We start from the raw sequence: 27,894 nt of genomic DNA, 5'->3' as shown, positions 1-27,894 counted from the left end.
ACCAGCAAGCACAGCTGAAAGCAAAGGAAAAGGTACAGAATTTGACGGCTATGACATCAAAAGTACTGATCTACTTGAACATTTCAGGCAAATAGCATTGTATCTGAAAAGCTGAAGTTAGGAGCCAGAGTTTTAGCAACAGCTCTCAGGCCATCGGGTCACCTGAAACAAGGCAGAATGAAAAAGTGAGTACAGCACAGCAGTTAGTGTGCTGTCAGTGCCCAATAACAGATACACTACTTACTGAGCTGTGGTTGTGTTGTCATTGTCTGGCAGCAAGATCATTTGTTTTAATGACCTTCTGCCATCATGTGAAAGCAATAGCTCTTTTGATTGGACGTGTGGTAAAATTAAAGGCTAATTGGTATTCCACTGACAATATACAGTAGGTGCCTCATTGTGCTGCTGACAAGATCTGATGGATGCTGCTTCAGGTTGAAAGGAAATTAGTTTGATAGGAAAAAAACCTGGCCGTGCCAGGTTTTCAAGTTATCTACTAGTATTCTATTTCACAAGAGATATTATACCATCCAAATTTAATACATACCAGCCAGAAGAAAACATAATGACAATAATGCTAAATATTATTGTGGCATCTGTCCGCTGTATGAGGTTACTTTAGTATCATAGATTTGAAACAAGCATTACAACTTAAGAATTTAAGAGAGTTGAGGACATCAGTGTAACAGTTTACCAAAACATCAAGTCTTGAGACCAACAACAGGTCTCCTACTACTGGAAATGTTATGGGAAATCCTAAAGAGTAGAGCAGGGCTGCTCGATATTTAGAAGCCCTACACATGCCAAGTAGTTGCAAAGGAGCAGCTTATCTAAAGTGTTATAAGTGCTACATGCAGTTTTAGAGTTTATCTGCTTAGGTGCAATTAGTACAACACACTTTGGACACTGTTCTGCAGAATGTAAACAAGCAGCTGTGGCAGGACCCAAGAGCTACCCAACACACACGTTGCTACTTCTTTCCACAAAGTGACAGAGAGAAATACAGCAATACTTCTAATGTATAATTATGCAGTAAACAACTCTATCTGTGACTCAGCCTTTGTGTCAGAACAGCTTTACTGCTTACTTTACCTTAATGGCACTCATCAAAGCTTTACTGGTCAGAACTCAAGCTTACATTAAAGACAGGCTTTTAAAATGGCTTGGGAACACTGTATCTGGACTGAAGAATATAAAGAAGCAGGCTTAGATTCTGAGATGCTGAGTACTCATTAGCTTCAGTGATTTCAAAGACATCTGGGCTTGAAAACTTTGATTTTAAATTTGGGATTAGGAAGACAACTTCCCAAATGTGTGCCTTCCAATTATCTTCTGTGCTCAGCAGAGACCATAAAATACAGCAAAAATTGCAGCGCTCATACACGCTTTTTGAATCCAGCTTTTAACTGTCCTAGCTCTGCAAAGTAACATGAACTCCAAAAATTTATTCCAAAATACCTTCAGCAGCTATGGCTTCCACTATTACAATCCATTTTCAAAATACACGAAGTAAAGAGGCATCATTTGTTAGGACAAAGCAAAGCAGGGTACAAAAAAAGAAGCAGGCTATGTAAAAGGGAAGGGTGGCCAGCCATAAATCCAGTCCTGTGTTCAGCCCAAATAAAAGAGCCACAACAGAAGTCATCCTAGTGCAACATCCCTTTTACAGGACACTGCACCCAAAACTGGGGAGAATATGCTGCTACCACATTCTTCACCACAAATTTTCTCATTGCAAGTGAGTGTTGCAACATTAGCTCAGGTAAAAAAGTGAAGGCAATGAGTATTGAAAGCCCAGTGCTAACTCAGTGAAGCTGGCAGCCCACCTTTGCTGACTGAGCCAGGGCATTTGAGATTCAGGCTTCTATTTACACAATCAAATGTGTGAAAAAGGAACAAAAAATGAGGAAGCTATTGCTTCTGTGTTGTTTAAATATAACTTTTTCTAACTAAGCTGAAAGTTGCTGATTAAATAAGTGCTACCCCTGTATTTTAGATACACACGAAACATGCACATTCTATGATGCAGAATCTCTTTGGCAACTTCTTGAAGTAAATAAAAGCTCTGACACCACATGATAAACTGTACTGAGACACTTTAACTATTATATTTCTATGGCACAAAGGAACAGAATCTTCATCCTGGGATACCTTTTAATTATGCAGTAAAGTCTCCTGTGAAGGTACATAATAACATAAGCTATTGAAAAGCAAGCCATGCATGAATAAATGCTGTTACACTCTTCCTTCAGCATCTTTCAGTCAATAGCACCTAGAAGAATGTATAAAATTATTGCATATTAATGTACTGTGTATATATAACAAAGTACATTTTTCTGCAATTCTGAATAGGTTTCTCTGAAGTATTTATGTAATTTTTTCTATTAATTTTCTCCATATTCTTTTCTGGTATACTTTGCTGCTGCTTACACTCTTCTCCTGAAAACTCAGACTCTCTGCATCTTAGATTTAATGCCACCACAACACCCAAACAACAACAATTACCCAGTAGTGACCAGGCTGCTGCCACTCTGATTCCCACAGCAGTGAGGCTGAGCATGTTTTGTCAAAAAAGGGTGGAGGTGCACTGTACCCACACAAGGCCAGCCACACAGATACACAGACCAAAACACAGCCCTCGTGCAATCACCAACAGCACTGGCACCCACATCCTGTTTCCCCATCTGGCTGATTAGGATGAAAGCCTCTGAGCAAGGAATGCACACATGGATATAGCACAGCTCCCTCCAGCAGCTGCTCTTAGACTCTCCATCTGTCTAGTTACTGGCTGCCTGATCTTCTGGTGTCTCCAGTTGCTGGCACCTGGACACAAAAGCCCCTGAGGCCTGTAGCCACACAGGCTGCTGGCTCCCAGACCCACTGGAGCATGTGCACACTTGCACACACTGACACACACACCCTGTGGCTCTCCCTGGGCTTAGCAAATCTGTAACCAGCTTCCCAATCCCCTGGCCTGACACTTGCTCAAACAGGCAAGGTACAAACAGGCTCTCTCACAGCCTCATCCCTAATTCCATGGGTCCCTCCAACAGCTGGCTCAGACCTCCATCTGTTCATTAGTAATTAATTACACACACTGATGTTCACACCCACCCAATATGCATACACTCCAGCCTTTCCAGTTGCTGTCACTTCAGCACACAGACACCTATGCCACACTTATGGCCACCTGTCCAGCTGCTGGCACTCAGACCTCCACACATTTGTCTTTCCAGCTGCTGGTATAATAAACAAGGGCCCCTGAAACTCCTGGTGTCCTCTCCAGCCACTGGAACTTGCTCATCCATCCACACAGAACAGACAGACCCTCATCCACAAAGTTACCAATGGAGTTCAGTAACAAGGCTGGGAAAGCAGCAGACCATGTTAAACTACTTACTACCACCCTTGCAATTGGCCCTTATTGTCATGTCTTCCCTATCTTGTCTTTGTCCTTTTTCAAATCACCTGGGTCCTTCTCCTTAACATTTTATATTAAGCCTTGCATAATCCCAAGAATCTGTCCCTGCATCCCATAATGGCTTCAATGTCCCTCTCAGGGTGATGGGATGTCTGTAATGATCCAGCCAGCTTCTTCCATTAACTTGTCTGGCGAATTTCACACTTGGTCCCAAGGCTGATCCCTCTCCTCTGACAGTCCTGTATGAAATCAGGGCATTTCCCTCATGCTTGCCCAGTGAATTGGTAACTGGAGTTTCCCCTCAAGTCACTGCTCCTCTGTGCTCATGGCAATGAGCCTCTGATAACCCCTCATACAGCTTATGCAAAGACACTTTGCTGTGTTATATCATTACATTATCAAGCACAGCTCAACAGTTTACAAATTATTTTCAATACTGATATTCTACATGCATCATAAGCATTGAAGAACACAAAATATAATCAAAATTACTGAAAACAAAAATTGCAGCAGACCCAAACTGCAAGGTTTTTGGTTTGTAAGTATCTGTGATCATATGTTCAAATCCCTAGGGAGTTTTTCCACAGACTTCAATAACTGACAGATCAGGCTAAAGGCAAAGGACCTTCTGCAGGGGCAAATAGCCTAACTTTAATATTTTATTTCTATTCTTTACTATTTCCATCATTTCAGGGCTTATTCTTCAGAAATTATTTGCAAGCAGGTCATGTCTATAGCCATGCTTTGTAAGAAAATGTATGACACAAGTCAGAGCCCCACCCTGGCAGTTAGTGCCTCCCCAGACATCTGCGCAGCTAAGCACAGCACAAAAGGATCCAATGCTCTTGCTGTGAAGCTTCCAGAAAATTATTTCTTCAGCTAAAACCTCTCTGTTTCAGAGAGGTCTTCAGAAAAGAATTTGTTGACATGAGAATGAGCCACTAAAGAAAGGCAGGAGCACAGAGGAAGGTCATGGAGATTCTTACATAAAGAATTCTGTACTGCCATATATTCATATATGTTTTTTTTTTACTTAAGAAATTACAGTTATGTATTTATGCCAATTAAAAAAACCAAAACAAAACCAAAAGAAACCAAAACTCCCCTCCAAAGCTCAGCCATTTGGGAGACATGACCAGCAATACCAATTTTGTTTCTTCCAAACAGAATTCTAAGGACTTTGAAAACCACCATAGAACACACATACAAACAAACAAAGGACATTGTTACATTAAAATGTACTTTTAGGGCTTAGAATACAATAGCATCAAATATGTAATTGCCAACTTGTTGTTCAGCACAGTACTGAAAAGAGGAACCTATTAGAACACTAACAAGGAATTCCTGATTCAGGGATTTCTTTACAATTGTGAAGTGTTGTTTATAGAACAGAAGGATTACTGGAGATTTTAAAGAAAGAGATGGGAGTTTTGTGTGAGGTTTCAGCTGTCCAGAAATGTTATGCTAAAAACTTTGCAGTTTAAACTAAAACCGAATTTTTTAACTTTCAGAGCTCTCATTTATTTTATAAAACATTTCATATCTCTAATCACATAGCTGTTCTCCATAAAAACTTAAAAGGCAAGGAAATAAAAAACTTTCCAAATCTCAATAAAACTTTTAGGGGTAGAAGCTTAGAAGGGCCACTTAAGGGTGGTTCCCAGCATCATGCTCAGGCCCACTTCCCCATCATCACTTCCATTAAGTGCATAATGTTGAGCTCACACAAGACAGCTGTGATAGAGCCTTGCTAAGAGACTGGAACTGCACCAGCTCCTTAATGGTTCCTAACTGGTAAGTCTTGAGGCATTTGCACTGGCACACAGCACAACAATCAAGGCATTTTTGGGCAACACCAATCACATCAGTAAAACATTTGGTATTATTTCACAAGCTTTTCCACTTCCATCCTCGTCTTCCTCATCCATTTTCCCTCCTGAAAACAAACAAACAACCCTCCAAAAATCCCAGTGAAGACGATAATTTCAATTCCAAACATACCCTTATTGTAACAGGGGCCTGGAGCTACATGCTATATTAAGATGCAGTTCTATGATGGACTAAGACAGCAATCAAGCTGCTGCCTGGTTTGCTCTCCACCAACTCTCTAATTAATGCTTCCCATTTGTCCACAGGGCTGAGAGATTTTTTTTACACGCATTAAACCATCCACAAGGGTCACCAAGACCTTTGTTTTATGTAATCACTGTAACTACTCCAGAGCCCATGGCTGGATATGTATTCAGACTAAAACACTAAATAATAGAATGGGAAATAAAGTACTTTAATTTTACCATAAGATAAACATACTGGGATCAGTTCAGGTAAAATAGGCCTGACCTCAAGTTTTACTGCACATAAGTGTTTTAGGTGAATTGTTATTACTGTAATGGATTCTGTTTTTGTTTTTGTTTTTTTTTTTTTTTGCCTAGTTGATGGATGTTAACTACTCAAATTAAATAAAAAGGTAAAGAGCACTGAAGATCTGTTCTGTGTGACCTAGGCTCCAACACTTAGGTTTGCAAATGACCTTGACAAGATGTGAGGGGACACTCCAGATTTGACACAATGAAACAGAGGCAGTCGATGCATTCAGGAGGCTAGAAAATGAGGCTGCATCATGTAGCAGCTGTAATTTCAAAAGATTAAAAAAACAATCCACAACAAAATGCCTAACATTAGCATCTTAGGCATAAATGTTGTCTAACTGAAATAATAGAAAGGCATCTGGTAAATAGTATTCATGCAAAATGAATTAGCATTAAACAAAAAAAAATCTAAACACACAAACCCTATTCACTCCTGCATTTATGGCCTCCCTCTCTTCCTTCGGGAGAAAAAAAAAGACTAGGGTTGAATGACACAGAATTTTTTTCAATACTTCAAAAGTGAGTGCATGGAACAAATCCATAACCTTCTGACGTGCTGCTCTCTATTTCTGAAGTTGTTCACAACGCATACTTCCCTTCTGTCCTTCAGTCAGCTGAAGTCATGAACAAAGAGGTTTAATTCAGTCAGCGAGTGGGAGGTATTAGACATAAAGAAGAGACATCTGTCACCTCCTGACTGGTGAGCAAGGTGGCATTGTCAGCAGTGCAGGCAGCAGGAGAAAAATGGCTGAGAATGGTTTGGATGGTAAGTTTAAATCACTGTCATAACATTCCAAAGTCATCAGTAAAGCCAGATACCAGGACAGGATTCAGTGCTGCCTTCACACTCTAGCAAGATGAAAAACCTTGGCAACTGATCACACAAGAGAGGCCAAATTCAGAGGCAGTGGGCATGGGTAAGCAGAACTGCACCCACTTTACCAGCAATATTAATCGTGAGGTGATAGAGAGAAAAACCCTGGAAATGTTGGAGAAAGATTCGGGAAGTGTAAGAGAGCCTGGGACTCAGGGCGGTGAAGGCCTCATGACCAGTGACGCGGTACAGCAAAGGAACATTTGAAAAATACAGTATGTTTTTTCAGAAGAGAACATCATGTTTTTAGTAAGTTTCAAGCCTTTCTCCATGGTGATCTCAGTCCTTTCTTACTGTCTTTGTCCACTGGTGCACAGAGTGATCCTTCTGCCAGATCATTAACTATAATGACAGGTTTGAGCAAACAGCGCTCACCGCAGAGGCCCTGTGGATGCCGTGGAAAGCCGACATCCCTCGCCACTCACCGCACCCTTGGCTCACAGCCGGCCAGCCCGATCCCGGCCCTGGCCTGCCCACACACGCACTCTTTGTAACACCGGGAATCCTTGCACGAAACCCTTTCCAAGCCCCTAGGGAACGCTACCACACCCAGCGCCATCATCCAAACCAACGCTGCCAGCCCTAAATGACTCGCGTTTTCTGGGAGGAAAAGACTTCTCTGACTCTCATCCTTTCAACTCTTTGGGGATTATTCACACCTCTCGCGAAACCCTAAATCCAGACGTCAGTGACTTCTCAAACAGGGAACCTCCCGGGATCTAGCCTTCCTCCCGGGCCACCTCCTCCTTGCTGCGGGCTCTGTCCCGGGCCCTGGCGGCAGACAGGAGCTGTGGGACGCCCCTGGCAGGCTCCGGGGGCGGCTCCGTCGAGGCCGCGGCCGCTCGGGCCCCACGTGAGGCGGCCCCGCCCCGCTGGAGCCGCCGTACCCGGAAAAGGAAGGGAAGCGAAGGGAAGGGGCGCGGCGCGGCCGGCGCGGGCGGGCAGCGGCGGTGGTGCGGCTGAGCCCGGCCCGGCGGCGGCAGAGGTAACCTCGGGCTGCTTTTCCTCCCTCTCCTGCTGCGGCGGCCTCTCGTGGGGCGGTGTGTGCCGGGCCCGGGCCCGGGCCCCGCGGCAACCGCCGCGCTCAGGGCAGCGCGGGCGACCGGGGCCGGCTCCGCCGGTGCGGGGTGGCCGCGGGGGCCGCGGGCGCTGAGCGGCTGCTGCGGGTCATAGACCGCGGGGTGGGACAGGTTGGGAGGGACCAGGGTGGAACGTCTGGTCCAGCCGCGCTGCTCCGGGAGGGTCGTTCCCGAGCACGTGGTACAGGATTGCGCCCAGACGGTTCTTGAACTCGTGTGTTCCATTTCTCCCGTGAGGGAGACTCCTCACCCTCTCTGGACAGTCTGTTCCAGTGCTCGGTCACCCGCACAGTACAGTTCTTCCACATTTTCCGAGGCCGCTCTCTGTGCATTAGTTTCTGCGCGTTGCCTCTTGTCCCATTGCTGGGCACCGCCGGGAAGAGCCGGGATCCATCCTTGTGGCACTCCTCTTTCAGTCACTTATGGGCAATGACGAGATCCCCTCGTCTGTTTCTGGCGGCGGCAATGGGGTTTTCCAGGCTGACTAATACTTTTGAAAACGGACGTTCTCCTCATTGCCCTGAAAAGGGCTGAGGCAGCACTGCCCTGCTCGCAGTCTCCATAGCTGTTAATTCGCAGCCCTGCTGGAGTATTTGTGGAATGAAACACACAAACGCTCACACTTGTGAGCATCTGGTCCACAGCAATGGAACAAGTGAAAGCCTGCCTAGTGAAAGGAGCCGTGCCACACTAATGTTAAAACAAAGGCAGAACGTGACAGCCTAAAAAGCCAAATTTTTGTGGAGTGCTGGAAACACTCGCCCAGCTGGTTTGCCAAAACCTCTGGGAAATCCAGTGATGAAGGGTTGGGAATTTCGATTCTTAAGCAGGAATGTATAATTTATATGACTTATTCATTGCTCAGTCAGAAACTGCAGGGCTTTTTTTAAGCACGGGAAAACCCTAACTTGGAACTTAGTTGGTGCACCCTTGAGGGTTTTCATGTCAGCAGTGACTCAGGCAGACCTGAACAAAGGTAAGCTGGCACCTGGGGAAGTGTTCATGGCCAGTGACCTCACTGTGGTATTCAGCTTCTTCTGTGCCCGAGGCAACACATCTGGGAAAAGCGCTGAATGTGTAAGAAATTTAAATGTCTCTTGCTGCATTGGTACTTTGAGCAGGGTTTGGTTTTGTCTGTTGTGGTGTTTTTTTTGTTTAAGCAAATTATGATTGTGTGTTACAGAGGATAACGTGATTGGTTTTGTGCAAGCTATTTAAATTTTCCTCTTTTTCCAGATTTTCAGTGCTGAAAAGGAACTGCAATGGAGAGTACAGTATCAGTTATTTTCCTTGTATCGTTTTCCATACTGCTGTGTGAAAGTTATCACCATGGAGTGGAGATGGCTACTGTTGTGCACACATCAGAGAGAGCTTTTCCAGAAAAGACAGTGGGTGTTAATACTGACTTGGCAGGACTGATACAGAAATTACACCTTCAAGAACTTTTTAATCGTTATGGAGAAAACAACTCTCTGTCAATTGATGGGTTTAGAAAACTGCTACAGAACATAGGTATAGATAAAATGAAAAGGATTAAAATAAGCCACGATCACGATCATGACCACAGTCACGATCATGACCACAATCATGATCATGACCACAATCATGACCATCACGACCACGACCATCACTCTCATCATAATCACGTTTCATTGAGTAAAGGCTCTGAGAAGACTGCTTGTCCAAGCCACGAGTCTGATGCTAGCAAAGACCACAGGAGCAGCCACGGGAAGGAGCCGCACAAGGCCGAGGGCGTGGAGCGGCAGCAGAACTTTGTGCGCAGCAAGAACGCGCTCCATGAGATCCCGGTGTCCGTCATCGCTGCCGCGGGCGGCCACGCCGAGCTCCAGGACGTGCAGCCTGGGGAAGCCAAGCCTGTTGTTCGTGTGGGTGCGGCTGGCCCTGGTGCCCTTAATGTCACAGGGGGCCGCAATGGCACCTGGCCAGGTGCCACAAAGGCAAACGAGTCTCGTGCTTCTCCCAAGGAGCTGGAGAGAGGGAGCTACCTCTATTCCAAGCTGAAAAAACAGAACACGCAAGAGGTGAGACTGGTCCTGTTGTATTCTCAGGAATCCAGATCCACCAGGAATGTTGTCATGGTTTATTTTTCAGGTGCTTATTTTTTACCTGGGTGCAGATTTTGTGGTGTAACAATACCCATAGCCAAACACATGCAAGCAGCTTTTCTTGGAACTGAACATTTTGAGGGGAATATGGTGTTATGTTCACAAGCTCAGAGGAAAATTAAGCATAAACATACACTTGGTTTAATGCATTTATTATTTATATATTTAACTGTTACTAAATATTAAATAAATTGATACTAAACCTGAAAAACATCTACAGTTTTAAACTTGCAGTTCTGCCTTAGATCAGGAATCTGTCTTGTTTTCCTATTAATGGAGTGAAAGTAAAAAAATCAAGTTAAGGTACTGTGATTCTTATCAAAGCTGTCTCACATTGTGATAGTGTAGAACCATCCTCCTCTAACACCTTCCCTCTCCATCTAAGAACTGTATGTAAACATCTCTGAAAAAGATTGTGGCAAAGTGTCACATGTTACTTTAAAATAGTATAAAATTAGCACTGATAAAGAGTGTAGTTGTGTTGTAGACTGATAAAGAGTATAGTTGTGTTGTAGACATTTTTCTTAAATAGTCAGATCCTTTTCCATTAAAGGCTTTAAAAAGCAAGTAGGATCTTAATGTTTGCAGCCATGCCAGGTAACTCTGTGGGTGTTGTGTGGCATGTGGTGGTGGGTGCTGAATTCACAAGTTGTTGCTGTGTTCTGCACTGTGGAAGCAGAAGTTCTGCTGTTCTTTAAACCCACTGAGACTGTGTGTGGGTTGTACAGTGGGGAGCTATTTACTCGAGGGAGTTTATGTACAACATACTCTGCACAAGACCTTCCACAGCAGTCACTGCCACAAAAGGGTATTTGACCTTGGTAACGCTTAGTTCTGTGGCCTTTAAAACTGACTGAAAAGTGTTAGGCTTTTTCTGTTTGTACATCAAAGCATCTGACCCATTTGTGCTGAGAATGAGTAATAATTACATGTCATCTACCCAGACTCCCAAACCAGCTTTCTGGGGCAGGGTTGGGGTGGAAGTACATTTTTTACTAAATGGGTTTGTTAACAGTTTTTGAGTTGTGTTGATAGAGCTGCTTTCATGTGGTGCCACTAAATTTCAATTAATGTGGGATGTGCAGTCCTTTTAAGATGTATCGTGGTATTTTGCTTCTAGTTAATCTTTAACTTGTCTGTTTCCACAGTGCTCCAATGCATCCAAACTGATGCAGTCTCATGGAATAGGCACTCAAGTATTGTTGACTGCTACAGAATTTAGTTATCTCTGCCCAGCTCTTATTAACCAGATTGATGGCAAGTACTGCATAGTCCATGCTACTAGTGAAAAAGCTGAAACTCCTCCAAAAAGTTTTTCTCTGCAAATAGGTAGGCTGGGTTGTTTTTTTGTAACATCAAAGCTTAATGGATAAATGTTTATGTTGGTTATAAAATCCAAGAAACTTATTTCATAGTTGTAAGAAGTGTTGTTTTCTTCTGGTACTTCACTAGGATTAGAGAGAAATCTTTGTGGCATACCTTTTGTTAACATCTGATGAATTGAATGATCAGGTGTGTTCGATAACAGAAACATTAAGCAAACAAAGTCATGTAATCAGCTGTTACTTATTGTTGTTGCCTTTTTTTTTTTTTTTTTTTTTGCCAGCTTGGATTGGTGGCTTTATATCCATCTCTGTCATCAGCTTTCTTTCCTTGCTGGGTGTTATATTGGTACCACTGATGAATCGAGTGTTTTTCAAATTTCTTCTGAGTTTTCTTGTGGCGCTGGCTGTGGGGACCTTGAGTGGAGATGCCTTCTTACACCTCCTTCCACATGTAAGTATTAATTACTGTTGCATTTATTATCTCCCAGCAGAGAACTTGACAGCTCTATGTATTAGTGCCCTATTAGTTTGTACCCATTTGATGAGTCATTTCTCAACCTTGTTATGCAGGTTGTTTGATAGAAAGGTTTTCCATTTGGAACATCTGTATTGTTCATTTCACAGTCTTTATAAATTCAAGAGCTTCATGGCATTATCCCACTCTCTATTTCCTGTTCTTACTCATATGAACTGCCACGTCCCTGTATTGTTCCTTGAATGCAAGAATTTTGCATAAATTTTCCTAGTGGTTTATTGCAATGCTGCCCCTTTTTTTCCTCCAATTTAATAGACTTCAGAGGTAGTGAAAATGGCTCACTGAATGCTTTAAATGTGAAATGAATAATCAACTATTTTTTGTTACAACCCACTTATGTTGATGGCTTACCCATTGTGATTTTTCTTTTTCTTTACCAGAATCCATAATTTCTGAAGTCCTGGGGAAAATACTACTTGATGGATTTTGGAATTGCTGTTATGTAATAGGGACAATGAAATGGGAATATGATTGCTAAATTTCTGCCTTTCTTGAGGTTCTTAAACAGACCTTCTCCCCCTGCAAAAGTAGCTTGTTTCAGCTTTCAAATAAAATGGATAAAAGTGCAGATTCTGTGGTTTCTCAGTCCTGCCTGTAATCTACCAGGTGTTTTTTTTCCTTTCAGTTAATTTTGCACTTGCTGTGTAAGGTTATGTAAGTCAAATCACATGTTAATGAGATGTGCAAAAAGGTTTTTTATTTTTGATCATACCTGTATTCAGTAAGGACAGGGAAAGTGTCAGACTTACTTTAAAGAAAGAAATTACAGCCAACTTCCTTGTAGAAAAAATTGTTTTACATCTATGAGATTTCTTAGATGGGAGGCTAACTGGTGTGCTGGCTATGACCACTGCTTAAAATGTGGATTCCTTGATGGTGTCAGGAGTTTGTGTGGGAGCAGCTGTACACCTTGGATTAAGCAGTATCCATGCAGCTTCAGTGTGTAGGCCTGTGCTCAGTCCTTGCAATGTTTCTTCCTATCAACAAATTTCCAATCAACAGATTCCTTTGTAATTGAGTCTGTAAGCAGAGCATTTGCCCTGTGAAAATTGTCAAGTCTGGACTCCAGACATGAGGAAATTATGTGAAGAATACCCTTTATGTTTCTTACATTACATTTCTTTTTAATATAAGGACTTTCCCCTTTTTGTTCTCCCCTTAGTCTCATGGAAACCATCACCATCACCATGAAAAGCCTCTGCTTGACCAAAAAGGCTCTATGTACAAACATCTTGTTTTTCAAAGTACAGAGGAGAATGCTTACCTGGATTCTACATGGAAAGGACTTACAGCACTTGGAGGCTTGTACTTCATGTTTCTAGTGGAGCATTTGATCACGTTAATAAAACAATTTAAAGACAAGAAGAAAAAGGTAAGGAGACTATTACTCTGAAACTCTATTGTATTACATGCTCATTTCTGAAAACACTTATTAAAAAACCTCCCATGAATATCATATATCTTTTGATTTAATAGCAATGGCTGACTGGGTTAGTATTAGAATGTCATTTTTATTAGGGACACATACACTTCTAAACCTTTTATTAAGGGCTCTTTGCTATCTCCATAACCAGACAGTATAGTACAGGGTTTGACATTGCAGTGAATTGTTTAATAAGAAAATGTCCAGTTGCATCTTCAATTTTAACAGAGTGATTTAAGAACTCACCTCATTACTGACTTCTTTCTGACATCTTGAGACGTTTATAACTATCTGAACAGTTTTATTATTATTTTAATTCTAATCCTGGATTCAATAAGTTTGTACAGTTACTGTACTGCTGTTGAGGAGGGTACTTGCAGAGACAGGAAAGGGTTGGCAGTAAGTTCTTAGATAAATAAGAATCCAAGTATACTCTAGAAAGTGACTTTATGGAATAGCATTCCATGAGGAAACAGTCTGTCAAGCCCCTTGGTGCTTTCCCTTCTCTCCCCCAAAAATGCAGCTCTCAGATTGTTATGCTGGTTTTTATGTGTAAGGTATATAACTGAATTTTGGCAGGTCATTAGTGTTGGTAACTTGCCAATTACTCATAACAGTTCTTTAAAGACCTGTGTAGCCAGGAATAAAGAATTATATCAAAATTGACTCAATATGAAAAATTAAGCAGAAGTTAGTGACAGATTAGAATCATGGAGTGGTTTGACTTGGAAGGTATCTTAAAGGTCATCTGTTTCCAACCAATCCTAAGCCTTGCTTGAGGAAAGTTAGGAAATACTAATTACTTAGTTTAAAAATAGCTAATTGCTAGGCTAATTCAAAGACTGATAATCTCAGTTTAGTTTTCTCATTAAATTGGTCATTAAGGCAGTAGTTGCAGGGAAGATGTCATGTAAGCTCTTTGATCATGGGAGCTTGTGTTGGTGTGGTTTATACTGAAGCTAAACTAACTGTGAGGTTTCCCTATCTCTAGTTAAATTTGTTTGACAGGAAAGAACATGAAGAGTTTTAAGCAGAGCAAGAATTTTGTCTCCTCCCAGCCACAAGGAATGGAATGGAATTTCCTGTTACACTAATTATGCCTTCCAAGATATTGAGTCACTGATCACAAATTGTGATACAGACTTTAGTTGGCAAGGAGGAGAGATTTTACTTGGTTTTCCTTCTGTATATTATAAAAAAAATTATATTGACATTATCATAGAAAAGAATGAGCAGAATAAATTAGTCACCATTGAATGCATGTCACTTCTCAGATGAGATGAAAACCTTCTGCTTATTTCTTGTGAGAAATGTAGGGCATTTGTGTGTGTGGGCTGGTTTGTTTATGATCTTCTTTGTTTTGTTTTGTCCCCTCCTATGGAGCCTGAAGAACCTTTGTCATCCTACTTTAATAGGTTTCTAATATTCCTCCTCTACACTCTTTATATGGCGTCCATGTTGTCCTCTTTCTGTGCAGGCTGCATAAATGTTGTGAATATAATGTTGCTCATGTATATCCTGAAAAATAAGTAAAATATTTGTAACTGCAGTATTTTCTTTTGGAATAAGAAAAAAAATGAAGATAATGGAGAAAGTAAGAAGTTTTCAGCAAATGAAGAAAAGTTGGATACGGATGATCGTAAGTCTCATTAATAGCACACAGTTGTTGCTTTGTGGCAGCACTGTTTAAAAAACACCTGATTGATGGCAACTCGTAGATCTGCTTCTTACTGTAGGTTGGAACACTATTTGAATTATTTTCAAAGCAAAACCTGTCTATCTGCTGATATGTGGAGCACTAGGTCTATTTGCTGCTTTCCTTTGAAAAGGATCAGTGGGTTACAAGTAGTGAATTTGCAGTTTGGGAACTTAAAGCCTTTTCATTTTAGCAGCAGAAGCTGAAGTCATTCTGTGAAAGCTGCAATACAGCTACACTTTCTACACTTCTGTTTAGACTGCTAGATGTTATATGCATCACTCATTATTTAGATTTCTGGGTTTTGTTAGTTTATTTATTTATAAATGTAATATTACAAAATTGGAGACAATACTTGAAGCTCAACATTCAGAGTGCAAATGACCATGTTATCCCCAAGATCATGCTTTAAACCAAAACACACCAGACTAGTTACTTGTTAGGTGTTGTTGATAAAAGAGATGTTCTGTTTTTCAGAGTAATTTTATAAGTAATAAAATACTTGTCTGTGATGTAGAAAAAAATATTTATTCATTTAATTGCAGAGGAAAAATTTATCAAGTTTCAGCAGTTAGTTAAAAGAACCAACTGTGGTGTGTCAGCAATGTTTATATGAGGGTATTTCATGGTCTATATTGATAACTTTGTTTTTTAGTGTTTATTTTCTAGGTGTTAAACTCAAATGCCTGTATATGTTTTGAAATACAGGAGTTTCCAAAATTATCTGTAACAATCTTCTTCTGCATCCTTCAGCCCTGAGATTACTAAATGGCACATGCTTCTCGGATACTTGGTTTTTCTGAAGTAATTGAACTAACAGTCTTCATGCTGTGAGACTGGGACTTGGAGCCTTTTGCTGTTGTTTAAATTGCAGTGAGTCTTAGAGGAAAAGATCTTTTGCCTTTTAGGAAGCATTTGTGTCTATAATGTAAGAGCTGCTTCAGTAGTAGGGGACAGAAACTAAAAGTTTTCCTTATTTCACCTATTGGGAATTATCTCTAAAATCTGAATAAGTTGTAGAAACGTTTCCAAAAAATCTTGTGATTCAGGAAATTGGATTATCAGTCTCAACTTCTAAACTTCTTTGCTGCTTCACATAGCCAAACTGTTTATTGTATCTTTGCTTCTTTGATGATTTTAAAAATGTGTAACATTGTACTCTGGATTTTTGTAACAGGGCCTGAGGGCTATCTAGGGACAGACTCTCAAGATCCATCAAACTTCATTTCTCAGCAGCCAACGGTACAAGAGGAGGAAGAAGTGATGATAGCTCACTCTCATCAAGAGGAGGTTGACAACGAATACGTGTCCAGGGGCTGCAGAAACAAATGCCATTCTCACTTGCACGATACTCTGGGACAGACAGATCACCTTAGCCACCACCACCATGACTACCATCACATTCTGCACCACCACCACCACCAGAACCACCATCCCCACAGCCACAGCCAGCGCTACTCGCGCGAGGAGCTGAAGGACGCGGGGATAGCAACGCTGGCCTGGATGGTGATCATGGGAGATGGGCTGCACAATTTTAGTGATGGACTGGCAATTGGTAAGTGCCAATGCGCATGCTGTGAAGGCAGTGAAGTCTTCTAGCTGTCTCTTACCTCTGTTAGGGAGGTAGCTAATTAGCAGAGGATCTTTAAAGTCTAAACTTTTTTCTCAGAGCATCATCTTAATAAGTAAGAAAAATCTCTAGCTTAACAAAATGGAGGTAAGTAATATGTGAAACAGAAATTGTGTTTGCAGCTCTGTTTCTTTAGAAAATCTATAAACTGGACTTCATTTCCTGTTTTTGGAGAGTTAAAGCTAACATGTTTCAAAACTAAAGCTAGGCTTATAAAAAATATTTAAGATTGGGTTTGTGCCTGCAAGTGCTCAGCAATTTTTTAAAATTTTAGTTGTTTTTGGGACAAGCTTGTATCTTTCAACTTAGTAACTGTGTTTTTTTCACTTCTGTCAGGCCACTGATACCATTGCCTGATTTATTTATTTTTCTCTTTGATCTGCTCTTGTGTTGCAGCAGGGTCAGGTTCTATACTTGGCATATCTGCCTGCCTGCCTGTACTGGGCCCTGGTTACACATCAGGATTCCTCCAGAGCACGGATGGATAGGGAGATGAGGCCCTGGTTTCAATCTGTTTTAGCCTGAAAATTTTATTTTCTGAAACAGTGATCATACTATACTCAAAACCTTGTTCCTAAAGTTGAGCGTAATACTCCATTTTTTAAAAAATGGAACAGGTATAAACAGTTATTTTACTTGTAAAAAAACATTTTGTTTCTGCTGAGTTCATGCCCCTATTTTCCCCTTAATGCGTGTGGTTGCTCAGTCTTTCTTGATAATGCTTCAGTGAAAATACTTCTTTATCACAAAAATAGTAGATGGAGTGTTTTGTTTTGGACTTCTGTCTGGGAGGTCAGGTTTGGGAACTCTGTCATGTTTTTCTTAGAAGGAGAACTAGATTACAGGTATATTGAATTTAAAAGGTTAAAGTAAGTCACAGAAAGTGAAGTCAAATCAATAATCTTCAGTACTTATGCTAATCTTTCCTGATCTTGACTATTGTATTTAGGACTAATCTTTACAGGTATTGGATTCATTTCCAGTCTGTTTAGCATACTGGAGGCAGTTCAGCAGCATCAGTCTTTCTGTACATTTTATTGTAGGAAAAAATTCATTCTTGTTTGAAGAGGAAACCCAATAAGAACTATTTTCTCACAGCAATATTTGCAGTTGTTCAGATTCAGTCAATTCAAAGTGTAATGTGAAAAGAGACTTTCTGATTTAATCTCATTTTTGATGAAAGTTGAAGCATGAAATGTAAATTTTTGAGCGGATCAGTAGTGAAAAATGTGGTAGAAGGAAGATTTGCATACAAATGACACAGAATCAATTACCTCTTGGCATTAGGGAGATTTGGGAAGGAGCTATGACTTTATAGTTATGAAGGGAAAAGTATGAGAAAGGTTAATAAAGGCTTATTGAACAAGTGAGAGCAATAGCTTTCAGAAGTCCTGCTGTGTAGCTTGTTCAGGCTAATGGAAATATGGGTTTCCTTCAGTTCTGTATGTGCTTAAAAGTATTATGGGAAACCATCAATTTGATGGTGTTGTGAAAATGCCAATGCTACTGGTGTAGTAGTTAATCTGTATTTTAAAGAAGACATGAACACTTCTGTAAAGATAACTTTAGCCAGCATAACCCTTCATTTAAGTTCATTCACTTCATGTGATTTGTTGTTCATAAGTTCCATTTGTTACTTTTTGCCTCAAATCTGTTGTGCTAATTATGTAGGAACAAGATTTAAAAGTGCTTATTTTTTTATTAAGGCGTGGAACTGTTGCATCTGACTCATTTGTGCAAAAGGATCATCTGTGATTTGAACTTTTAGGTGTAATTACAACTAAATAAGTAAAATGCAGAACACTATTTTTATACTAGTCTTGCATAGATATTTTTTTCCTTCAGCTTTTGAGAGGAGTCATGTCTTAAAAGTATATTTTAAGATAAATCAGCATCTTGAGAGGGGATAATGCCAGATATATTAATTTCATCTTCAATTTGTTAACATTTCAGGACCTCTTTTTAGCAATGAATAAATAAAAAGAGATATTCTTGTTATTTAAGCTTGTACTTTAATTACTTACTTTTTCTCTTTGGACTTCATAAGAATTAAGTCTGCTATGGTCTTGTCTAAAGCTCTAGTGCTTGGTGTGTCACCTCAGCCCTTACTTTCTCCCTGCTTTCCCTTAAATTTTCTGTTGGTGCCATCTGTTTTATCCAGATCATTAGTGAAGATACTGAAGAAAATGGTTGCAGTTTTTGTCCTGGTGAGCTCTATTTCTTACCAGCCTTCAGGCCCTGTTGGCCCAGCAGTCCAGTCATTGTGCAAGCCCATATTTCCTCTTTGCCCAGAAAAGATTGCTATAGGAGATAGTGTCAGAAATCCTGCTGAAGTTCTGTTGTATTCACCATCTGTATGATCAATTATTTCCTCAAGCTGGATGCAGCTTTTGGAGAGGGATTTAAAGAGCATATTCCACATGATCTTTTCAGGAACTGAGATGACACTGACCACTCCTGAGTCCTTTCTTAAAGATGGGAATAATGTTATCCTTTTCCCAGAGCTCCAGTGGGGCCTTCTATAGCCATGGTTTTCCACACATGATCAACAGCAGCTTTTTAGTCACACTAGTAACTCTGTCAGTACCCTCAGGTGAGTCCCATCCTGGGATGCACCTGAGCATTTCCTGGTTTTTCTGCATTTCTCTGAACTGTTGCTTCTGTGGTTTGCTGTCTCTTTCTTTCTGGAATGGAGCTGGGATCTGGCTTTGTTGACAAAGACTGAGGTGAAGGCTGTGCTGGTGCTTTGCCTCATGTTATGTCTACTGTTTATTCCCTTCCTCATCTATCAACAGATGCGAATTTTTCATGAACTCTGTTTCTCAGCTGACATTCTTGTAGAACTGTTTCTTGTTATCTTTGGAGTCTTGTTAGTTTTAGTTCAAGCTGGGCTTTGGTCTTCTTCCCTTTTGTTCCACTGCTTTTGGCTTCTTTGCTAAGTTCCCAGTCTTTGTTCCTATTTCTTGGGTGCTTCCTTTTTGAATCTTAATTACTTACTGTTATTAAGATTCAAACTATAATTTAAATCTTAATAACACACTGCTTAGCAGGGCACATCTTTTGCAAGTGTTCCTGCACAAACAGGCTTGTTTGTTTGTGTATTTCTGTGCTCTGCAAACTGGCCACCCCTTCTGGCCACATTATCTCTTTTGACTCATTCCCTACACTGCAATTCCTTAAATAAGTCAGAATCTGCTTCACTAAAGCCTAGAGTCTTAATTTTGCTTCTTCTTCTTCCAGCCTCCTCCTGTGTCCTGAACTCAGTTACCTCATGCTCACAAGATGTCATTTTTTGCTGTATTTGCCATCAGTTTTTCCTTGTTTTTGAGCAACAGGTCAATTGACAATGCTAATCCTGGCTGGTTTTTGTGTCCTCTATAGTAGGAAACCATGACCAATACACTCAAGGAACATCCTGGTTTGTGTGTCCAGTACTGTGACCTCCACAGCTGAAGACTGTGTGAATGGTGATATTCTGTGTTCATAGGTAGCCTTATCCACCACCTTTCCTTGGTTAGATGATTTGTAACCTTATTCCTAGTGTTACTCTGGTTGACCAAGAAACTGAATAGACATATGGAACCACAATTTACTCATACTTTTTATACTGGAGCTCCCTGTGGTCAAGGAACCCCTTCATGGAGGTAGCCAAAAAAAACCCCAAAGTGAATTGTATTCTGTCTCTCTAGAAAGCTGGTATGTCTAGCCATGGCAGGCTAGACAAGCTTTGGTGTCTCCACAGCATCCTTCAGGCAGGCTCTGGGCAACCCATGGACTTCCCTTGGCAACAGGTCAGCAGGTCTGTCTTTGTCCTGCATGGCAGGGAATCTCCTATCACTAAAAACAAAATCTTTCCTTTCATTTTGTGCTTCTAATCTGATGTACTGAACTGCTGGGCAAGGCAGGACTCACTCACCCTCTCACTGCTGCCAGGGTCATGACCATGTTCTTCAGACCAGTAAGCTGCAGTGGGGACAGAAGAGTCTTCCTGTTGCCAGACTTCACTGTTTTCAAATGTTACTCATCTCAGAGTTCATGTTTCCTGTTCCAGTGCTACTTTGGTCTTGCTTCCCTCTGTAGTCTGATGGGCTTGGCCTTTTGCCTCTGTAGAACCTCTTCTGAAGACTCTCTCCATCCCGTTTGTCACCACAAAGGTGCCTCCTCACCACATCCTGCATCCTCTTGCCTGGATGCCACAGCACACATCCCAGACAAATGGTGCTGCTGTCATCATCACTTCAGGGAGGAGCATCGGTCATTTCTTGCACTTGAAGACCTGGATAGCTGTGTGTCCCTCAAGAGTTAGGTCAGCATGTAAGTGAAAAAAAGGATTGTCTCCAGTGGAGTCATTGCCATTGTAGTGCTTCCTCTGGGAGCAGTTCTCCTGGGTCCCTTGTGTGCCCACCGCTGTGACGTGGCTTTGTGCCTCTTTGACTGCTTGTTGGCAGCATCTTGTGTGCTGGCAGGCTCCTGGTAGCAGCTGAAGAGGAAGCTGGATGTGGCTCTGCACCCTTGGAGAGGCTCTCCATGCAGCTGGGGACCTGACATGCCGTGTGTGAGCTGTGCTGCAGCTCTGCAGTGTGCTGCGTCCTCCTGAGCTGCTGCCAAACGAGAAAAATGGCAAGCAACAGGAGGAGCAGAGAAGACAAGAAAGATGAGGACTGTTGGACTAGTTTAAGGGGTTTTTGTGGTTCTTGGGCTTTTTTTCTCCACTTAAAAGCAACCTGCTGTCGTATTTACCTTAAAGCAAGCTGCTTAGAAGTTGATCCATCACTGTGATTTTGTAGCCTCTCTTATTGTTGTCTTGACTTTCCTTTCCTAAGGTGTCTGACTCTTGAGCTGCTTTGTTCTCTTTGTATCTTAAATAAAAAAGAATTTTTGGACAGTATTTCCATTTATTGCATTTTTGGGGAAGGATTATGGTGAAAGGTACATTTGGCTTAGTTCAGAAATAAGGTAGTGAAATGTGGTTTACTTTAACAGCAAGATTCTGAAGAAGAATTTTGTGACTTAAGGATCATAACGGTTCAGTTAAAGTTTAAATGCTTCCACAAGTTAAAATTTGAGTAAAATATATGTTCTAATATAACACAAGCATGTGCAACAGTGCTTCTGCACTTGATGTCTGAATTTGTAGTAATGTTTTGTTTGCTTTTTTTTTTCCTGTCTCTTCATAGGAGCAGCCTTTACTGAAGGGTTATCTAGTGGTTTAAGCACTTCTGTGGCTGTATTTTGCCATGAATTACCTCATGAACTAGGTAAGACCCCAGCATTTCCATATGCTGTGTGTCTATGTCCTTACAGGTGCATGTGGGAGAACAGAAATTTGATCAGACAACTTATCTGTATCAGGTTCTATATTCAAGGATACTCTGATTTACTTAAAGACTGTTTAATCATTTCTAAATTGAATTAGTAGTTTAAAAATCGAAATATTTCAGCTACTCTGTTAAAACTGTCTCTTGCAATTACAGCATTTTCTGTCTACTTTAGTTGTAGTTTTTATTCTTCTTGTATATAACATAAGCTGTGAATTGCAGGAGAATGCATGACAGAATTTTCTCACATCTCTCCTTAATTTTATTCTCCTGCTTGTGCTGCTAAAAAGAAGGTCACGATTAGTCAAAGTACTTTCTGCATAACATTTGCTGCTTTTTCATTAAGTCTTGCAAAGAACTGCTGTAGCTCTAAATTAAACTTGAAACTACTTGGAAATCTTTCTGGAAACAGTTTGTCTTTCAAGCTCAAGTGATTTAAATTCGTGTGCAGTCCCATGAGAGATTATTGTCGTGTCTTACAATATGAGTTGAGTATTTGGCCCTTTTGAAGGGCAGCTGGTGAGGACAGGATGGATGTGCTTAGTTGAACTTCAGACAAAGCTGATCTTTCCAGTTGTCAAATCATTTTGGGTGTGCAACTGGTGTTTATTTCTCAGCTGTCATGGTCACAGTCACACTTGGTGTATAGAATGAAGAAAGAAGAGTTTGCTTTCTTTTTTGAAGGTTTTATTCCCCAGAGGGTAAAATGTTCAGTTTCATTTAATGGAGCTTGTAAACCAGTATGTGTAAACTTTAAACTCTCTCTATATAAACAGTTTGATATATTTATACAATAATGTTATACAGAAATATGTTATTATGGAGAAAATATACCTAACTTTATGGGTTGGAAGGAATTGAGTCTCGTTCATACTAATCATGGAACTTGTATTAATTACACGTACTAAATGCTGTTAGTTCAGATATAGGAAGTAAATTCATCTTGTGAACCTTATAATTTTAGATTCAACTGTTCTGTTGGTTTTAGAACTTATAAAATCTTTTAAAATTTAAATCATACTTCTTTAATCAGAACAGAAAACTTGATAGGAAACACCTTCTTTACCAGAGGACATGAAGTGGCACAGGAAAATTGAAACAAATGGGAGTAGTTCAGGTTATCTGGGAATAAAATTGTATCATTGTTGTTAATGCTAAGCAATGTTTTTTAATATACTGGTTCATTTTAATTGCAATAGCTTGTAGGAAAGCTGTTGTAACAAATTACTCAAATCAGCTTTGAAAATCGCTTTTGTTTACTTTAACTGGAGATAACTTATAAAGAATCCATTTTATTTTCAAATAATAAGCTTATATTACTCTGGTTTAGAAAAAATATTTTCTGAATTACAGAAAATCTGTTTCTGGATAGTGGCTTATCATTCTATCAAGTAAAAATGAGATGTTAAGGATCATGTACAGAAATTAATAAAGAAATGTTAAATTTATAAAACAGATTAAAAGTAAAAAGAGCAGTTACAGGATGATAAATTGAATATGCAATTGAGTGGGAATATTCTACTGTAGGAACACTCAGGCATATCAGGTACTACAGCGTTTTACAGTGGTGGTTTAAATTCAAACTGCTTGAGGATGTGAAGCTATTCAAGACCATCCAAAGGAGGGGTACAAAGATGGGGAAGGGCCTTGAGGAGCAGCTGAGGTCGCTTGGTCTGTTCAGCCTGGAGGAGACTGAGGGGAGACCTCATTGCACTCTACAGCTTTCTCATGAGGGGAAGACAAGGGGCAGGCACTGATCTCTTCTGTCCTGTGACAGGATCCAAGGGAATGGCCTGAAGTTGTGTCAGGAAAAGTATAGGTTGGATATTGGGACAATGTTTTTCACCCAGAGGGGGAAAACCCTCACCCCAGAGGGTGTTTGGGCATTGGAACAGGCTCCCCAGGGAAGTGGTCACAGCACCAAGGCTGAGTGTTCAAGGAGTGTTTGGACAGTGCTCTCTGGCACATGGTGTGATCTTGGGGCTGTCCTGTGCAGGGCCAGGAGTTAGACTTGATGATCCTTCTGGGTCCTTTCTAAGTCAGGATGTTCTGTGATTCAGCAAGAAGCTGCTTCTTTCCCAAATGCAGATACTTTATAATTATAAACTTACAGTATTTGCCGCTGTGTTGTTGTTCATGTGCACCCTTTAAATTTCTGTCCGTCAGTGATTTCTGACTTTATGAAGGAAAAAAAATAAGGCAAACAACAGCATAAATGTAGCTTAGTACATATGACAACACTGCAGTACCTGCCCAAGAATGAAAACTTTGTCTTGGCTTTTTTTTCCCCCTGTTATAGGAGATTTTGCTGTCCTCCTAAAAGCTGGTATGACTGTCAAGCAAGCTGTGCTTTACAACGCTCTGTCAGCTATGCTGGCCTACCTTGGGATGGCCACTGGGATCCTCATTGGTCATTATGCTGACAACGTTTCAATGTGGATATTTGCACTTACTGCTGGCTTGTTCATGTATGTGGCTCTTGTGGATATGGTAAGTGCTTAGACCTGTTTGAATTTGTGTAACACAGCTTAATAATTAATGATTTGAAGCAACTGTTTCTTTTGAAGGTATTTAACACCTCCTTGTTTGTTTAGGTACCTGAAATGCTCCACAACGATGCCAGTGACCATGGATGTAGCCGGTGGGGATACTTCCTGTTACAGAATGCTGGCATTCTCCTGGGATTTGGGATAATGCTGCTTATCTCAGTATTTGAACATAAGATTGTATTCAGCATAAACTTGTAATCCTGGTTGCCAGGAAGACACCTTGGTGTCAAATTATAAGTGGTAGAGGTTTTTTCTACGAATTTCCTTATTGGAAAGGTACATTTGATATAGACTAGATATTTTTGTTGGTGTGCCTTGTTGTTGTGTACTTCCCTCCCTTCTTGCCTGATAGAAAGGAACACTGTAAAGTTTGGGGTTTGTTTGAGTTTTGTTTGTTTGTTTTTAATTGTATTTTTTTTACTTGGGATTTAGCATTGCTTATGGTACTTGGAAAGTGGTACTTAGTAAAACATGGCCAAATCTATATTATTTGTATTGTTTGTGGGGGGGGGGGTAGGTTATTTTTTTACTGAATTTATTTACTGTATGTAATTATATGTGATGTTTTTTACTTCATTGGTTTTGCTGGTTTACAGAAGTAAAACAACAGTGGTTTTTATTTTAGCACAGTTAAAATCAGTGGATACAAAGCACAGTGAGCAAAGTAAAACAAGGACAAGACATGTAGTGGTTAGCATGTATTTATTGGTAAAAACTCATCTCTTCTGCATCCACCTGGTTTATACAGAAAGGCAGATAAGTCCATTCTATCCTTTGTGGTGGTGCTGGTTCTCTCAGTAGCTTGTGGATTCCTATGTCATATTCCAGTTGGTTTCTACTGCAAACAAATTGATGTAAAACCATATCCTAAGTGTTTACATCAAATGTTTGACTTGTTTCATCCATTCTGATATGAGTTGCTCTTCACTGGTTTCTCAAATCAGCAACAGAAGTCCAGCTCTTAAATTGCCAAAGCTTTAAGGTATGTGAATCCCATCAAAAAGACTTTAAAAGCAGTGCTGTATCCCACTTAAGCTGCCTGAAGTGACAAAAGTGTATTAAAGCCTGTTTGATTTCAAGGTGGGGGAGTGCTACAGGCTCTTCCTACAGTCATTTCCTACAAAAGCTTCCTGAAGTAAAGTGTTGATTTACTTTGGGAAAATGAGCTGAGTGGGAGAGCTGCCTACCTCTAGTTCAGTGTGATTGCACACAAACCTGTGCTATCTTTTTTTGCAAGAACTAAAGCTGAGAAATCCAAAATAAGAAAATTTCTTTGGTAGCATATCTAGAGAAGCAAGGTGTTAAAGATAATAAGTGTATGTAGTTTAAGCCTACAGTCTTAATATGTTTAACCACCCTGAATGTCACTGAAAGAAGAAGGTTGAAAAAACCAATAGTAAAATAAATCTGCATTTGCAGGGAAGGTGAACACGTCAAAGTTCTTTAATGATGAATAAATAACAGAATTATGCTATCTTACTAGCTAGCTTTAAAAACCCCAGAAATAAAACAGTTAGCACCTATTTCTGATCCACTCCCTCAAATCATCAGCTGAATAAAAAGCTTGAACAACAAGATAAATGTTTGATAATACCATGTGTGACACATTAAAACAGTTTGTTGGTCTGTCATACAGTGGAAGCCAGGAACCATTCTATCACCTCAGAAATAGATGTTTTCAATTAATTGAGAGATTTGAGAGGTTTTTAAGAGTTGGGAAATGGGTACCACATAAGTGGACTTAGCTTCTCTTCCTTCAGCCTTTCCTCAGGTTAGCAAGATTGATATTTACTTTTCTGCTCACAGTAATGAAACCCTGTTCTGTGCCTTCTTTGAAGCCAGGGTTGAGAAAGGTGTACTTCCTTCAGCTCTCCTAATGCACCCCTGTGTTCTAGCAGGCTTTTTAGGGCTTGGGCATGGTGTTCACCTGTGGTGTGGGAAAACTCCATAAATACAGTGCACTTCAGCCTGTGGGGCTTCCACCTTCTGCACTGCAATCCTGGCTGCTACAGAAATCTGGCATCTCTGTAGTCCTGGGGGATTTCAGACGTGGACGAGCTCAGTTTGCTTTGAATTTTTCACTGCTGGTTTCTGTTAGCCTACAGCCATAATAGCTGCCAGTTCAGCTGGATTTTTCTTTTCTGGATATGACACAGGAAGTGGGCAGGTAACCTGCTGTTGTTCAGGAGATTTTAAGATTAATGACTAAATAATGGAAATACATCTACAAATTTCAGTTTTCCAGTGGGTTCTTGGCTGGCTTTTGATTATTAAAATATCCACATATCAAAACCCATTGCTAATTTAGGAATAAAAAAAAAGAATTGCCTTTAGTGCAGAAATGTCTCTATTCTGTACACAAACATTCCATCCATTCAGTGCTCTTTGATCATTGATGGAGAGATGTCCATGACAGGGAGCTGTCCGAACTGATAACTGAGAATGCTACAGACTAAAACTTGCTGTAGTTATTTATCAGCAGGATGAAAAAATGTTTGTTGTTCTGTTTTTTTTAAGCTGGTTTGTTTGTTTTGTTGTTTATCTTTGTCAGCCTTACAAAGTAGAATCTGCATCTGTTGCAATGTACTCGTGTTGGAAATACTCAACGCTTGGCAAACTGGTGGGGCAGTGCCTCTAAGCAGCCCTTTATTTTTTTGTTCATGTTTTTCTGCAGCAGTTTTTAATGTGCCTGGCTACTCTGGATAATAAATGTGTCTGCTTTGTGCATCCATCTGTAGCTTAGTAATGGTACAGACTGTAATTTTTATGCTGTTACAGCTGCCTTTAATGCCTGTGCTAGGTGCAGGTAAACAGAATAGGCAAAAATGCTGGAATCAGTTTTGGTTTGGTTTATTTCTGTAACATATTCTAATGGTTTTGGCCTGTGTTTGTACAGAAGTGGTTTCAATTTTGGGCAGCAGGAGTTCAGAGCAAAGGTGTGGAAGTTCTCAAGTTCTCCCCTGCCTGGCCTGTGGGGATCAGGTGCTGGTACGGTTTCTCTCATCCTTTGTCCCTAAATGTGATGCCATGTGTGCTGTGGGAATGCAACTCCTTTATGTTTATATAAAACACAGCCCAGGCTGTGAATTCAAAGGCTGAAATAGAATCACAGAAGCTCTCCTGCTGCCTGAACTGAGACACACGTGCAGTTAAAATCTCTATGGAAAAACTGGGTCGTTCTATTTTCCACAAGCAGGAAACAGTTGTTTTAATAGAATGTGGGTTGTTTTTCTTTGTTTGGTTGTTTTTTTAAATTTAAAGTACGTTTTTGGTGTGTGTGTATATATGGTCACTGTAGCTGTTACTGTATTGCTGTGTGCTAGACAAAATAAACCACTGAACCAAACCGCAGGCGTCTGAGCGTTTTTCTCAGTGATGCAGCTATGGCGAAAGATGTTTAGAGCCTCGAGGGAAAAAAAAAAAAGGTAGCAAAACTGAAGGTTTGGTAAACTGGTGGGGCAGTGCCTCTAAGCAGCCCTTTGTTTTTATGTTTATATATTTCGGCAGCAATTTTTAACGTGCCTGGCTACTGTGGATGATAGATGCAAG

General features: G+C 40.5%; 1 protein-coding gene across 1 annotated transcript; it reads left to right on the top strand.

Annotated features, from left to right (window-relative positions):
* The first annotated feature begins 7,552 nt into the window (after positions 1-7,552).
* SLC39A6 (solute carrier family 39 member 6) lies at positions 7,553-27,681 on the top strand. Its single transcript, XM_058802096.1, has 10 exons — positions 7,553-7,649; positions 8,980-9,785; positions 11,018-11,198; positions 11,476-11,645; positions 12,892-13,101; positions 14,722-14,791; positions 16,026-16,403; positions 21,656-21,736; positions 24,096-24,286; positions 24,391-27,681. Exons 2-10 carry the CDS (start codon positions 9,006-9,008, stop codon positions 24,541-24,543), a joined length of 2,214 nt encoding a protein of 737 aa, XP_058658079.1. The 5' UTR covers positions 7,553-7,649; positions 8,980-9,005; the 3' UTR covers positions 24,544-27,681.
* Positions 27,682-27,894: the final 213 nt, after the last annotated feature.

This window comes from Ammospiza caudacuta, chromosome 1 (assembly GCF_027887145.1).
Source record: "Ammospiza caudacuta isolate bAmmCau1 chromosome 1, bAmmCau1.pri, whole genome shotgun sequence".
NCBI classification, from domain to species: domain Eukaryota; kingdom Metazoa; phylum Chordata; class Aves; order Passeriformes; family Passerellidae; genus Ammospiza; species Ammospiza caudacuta.
Note: the sequence above shows the minus strand (reverse complement) of the source record. Positions and strands in the feature narration are given on the sequence as shown.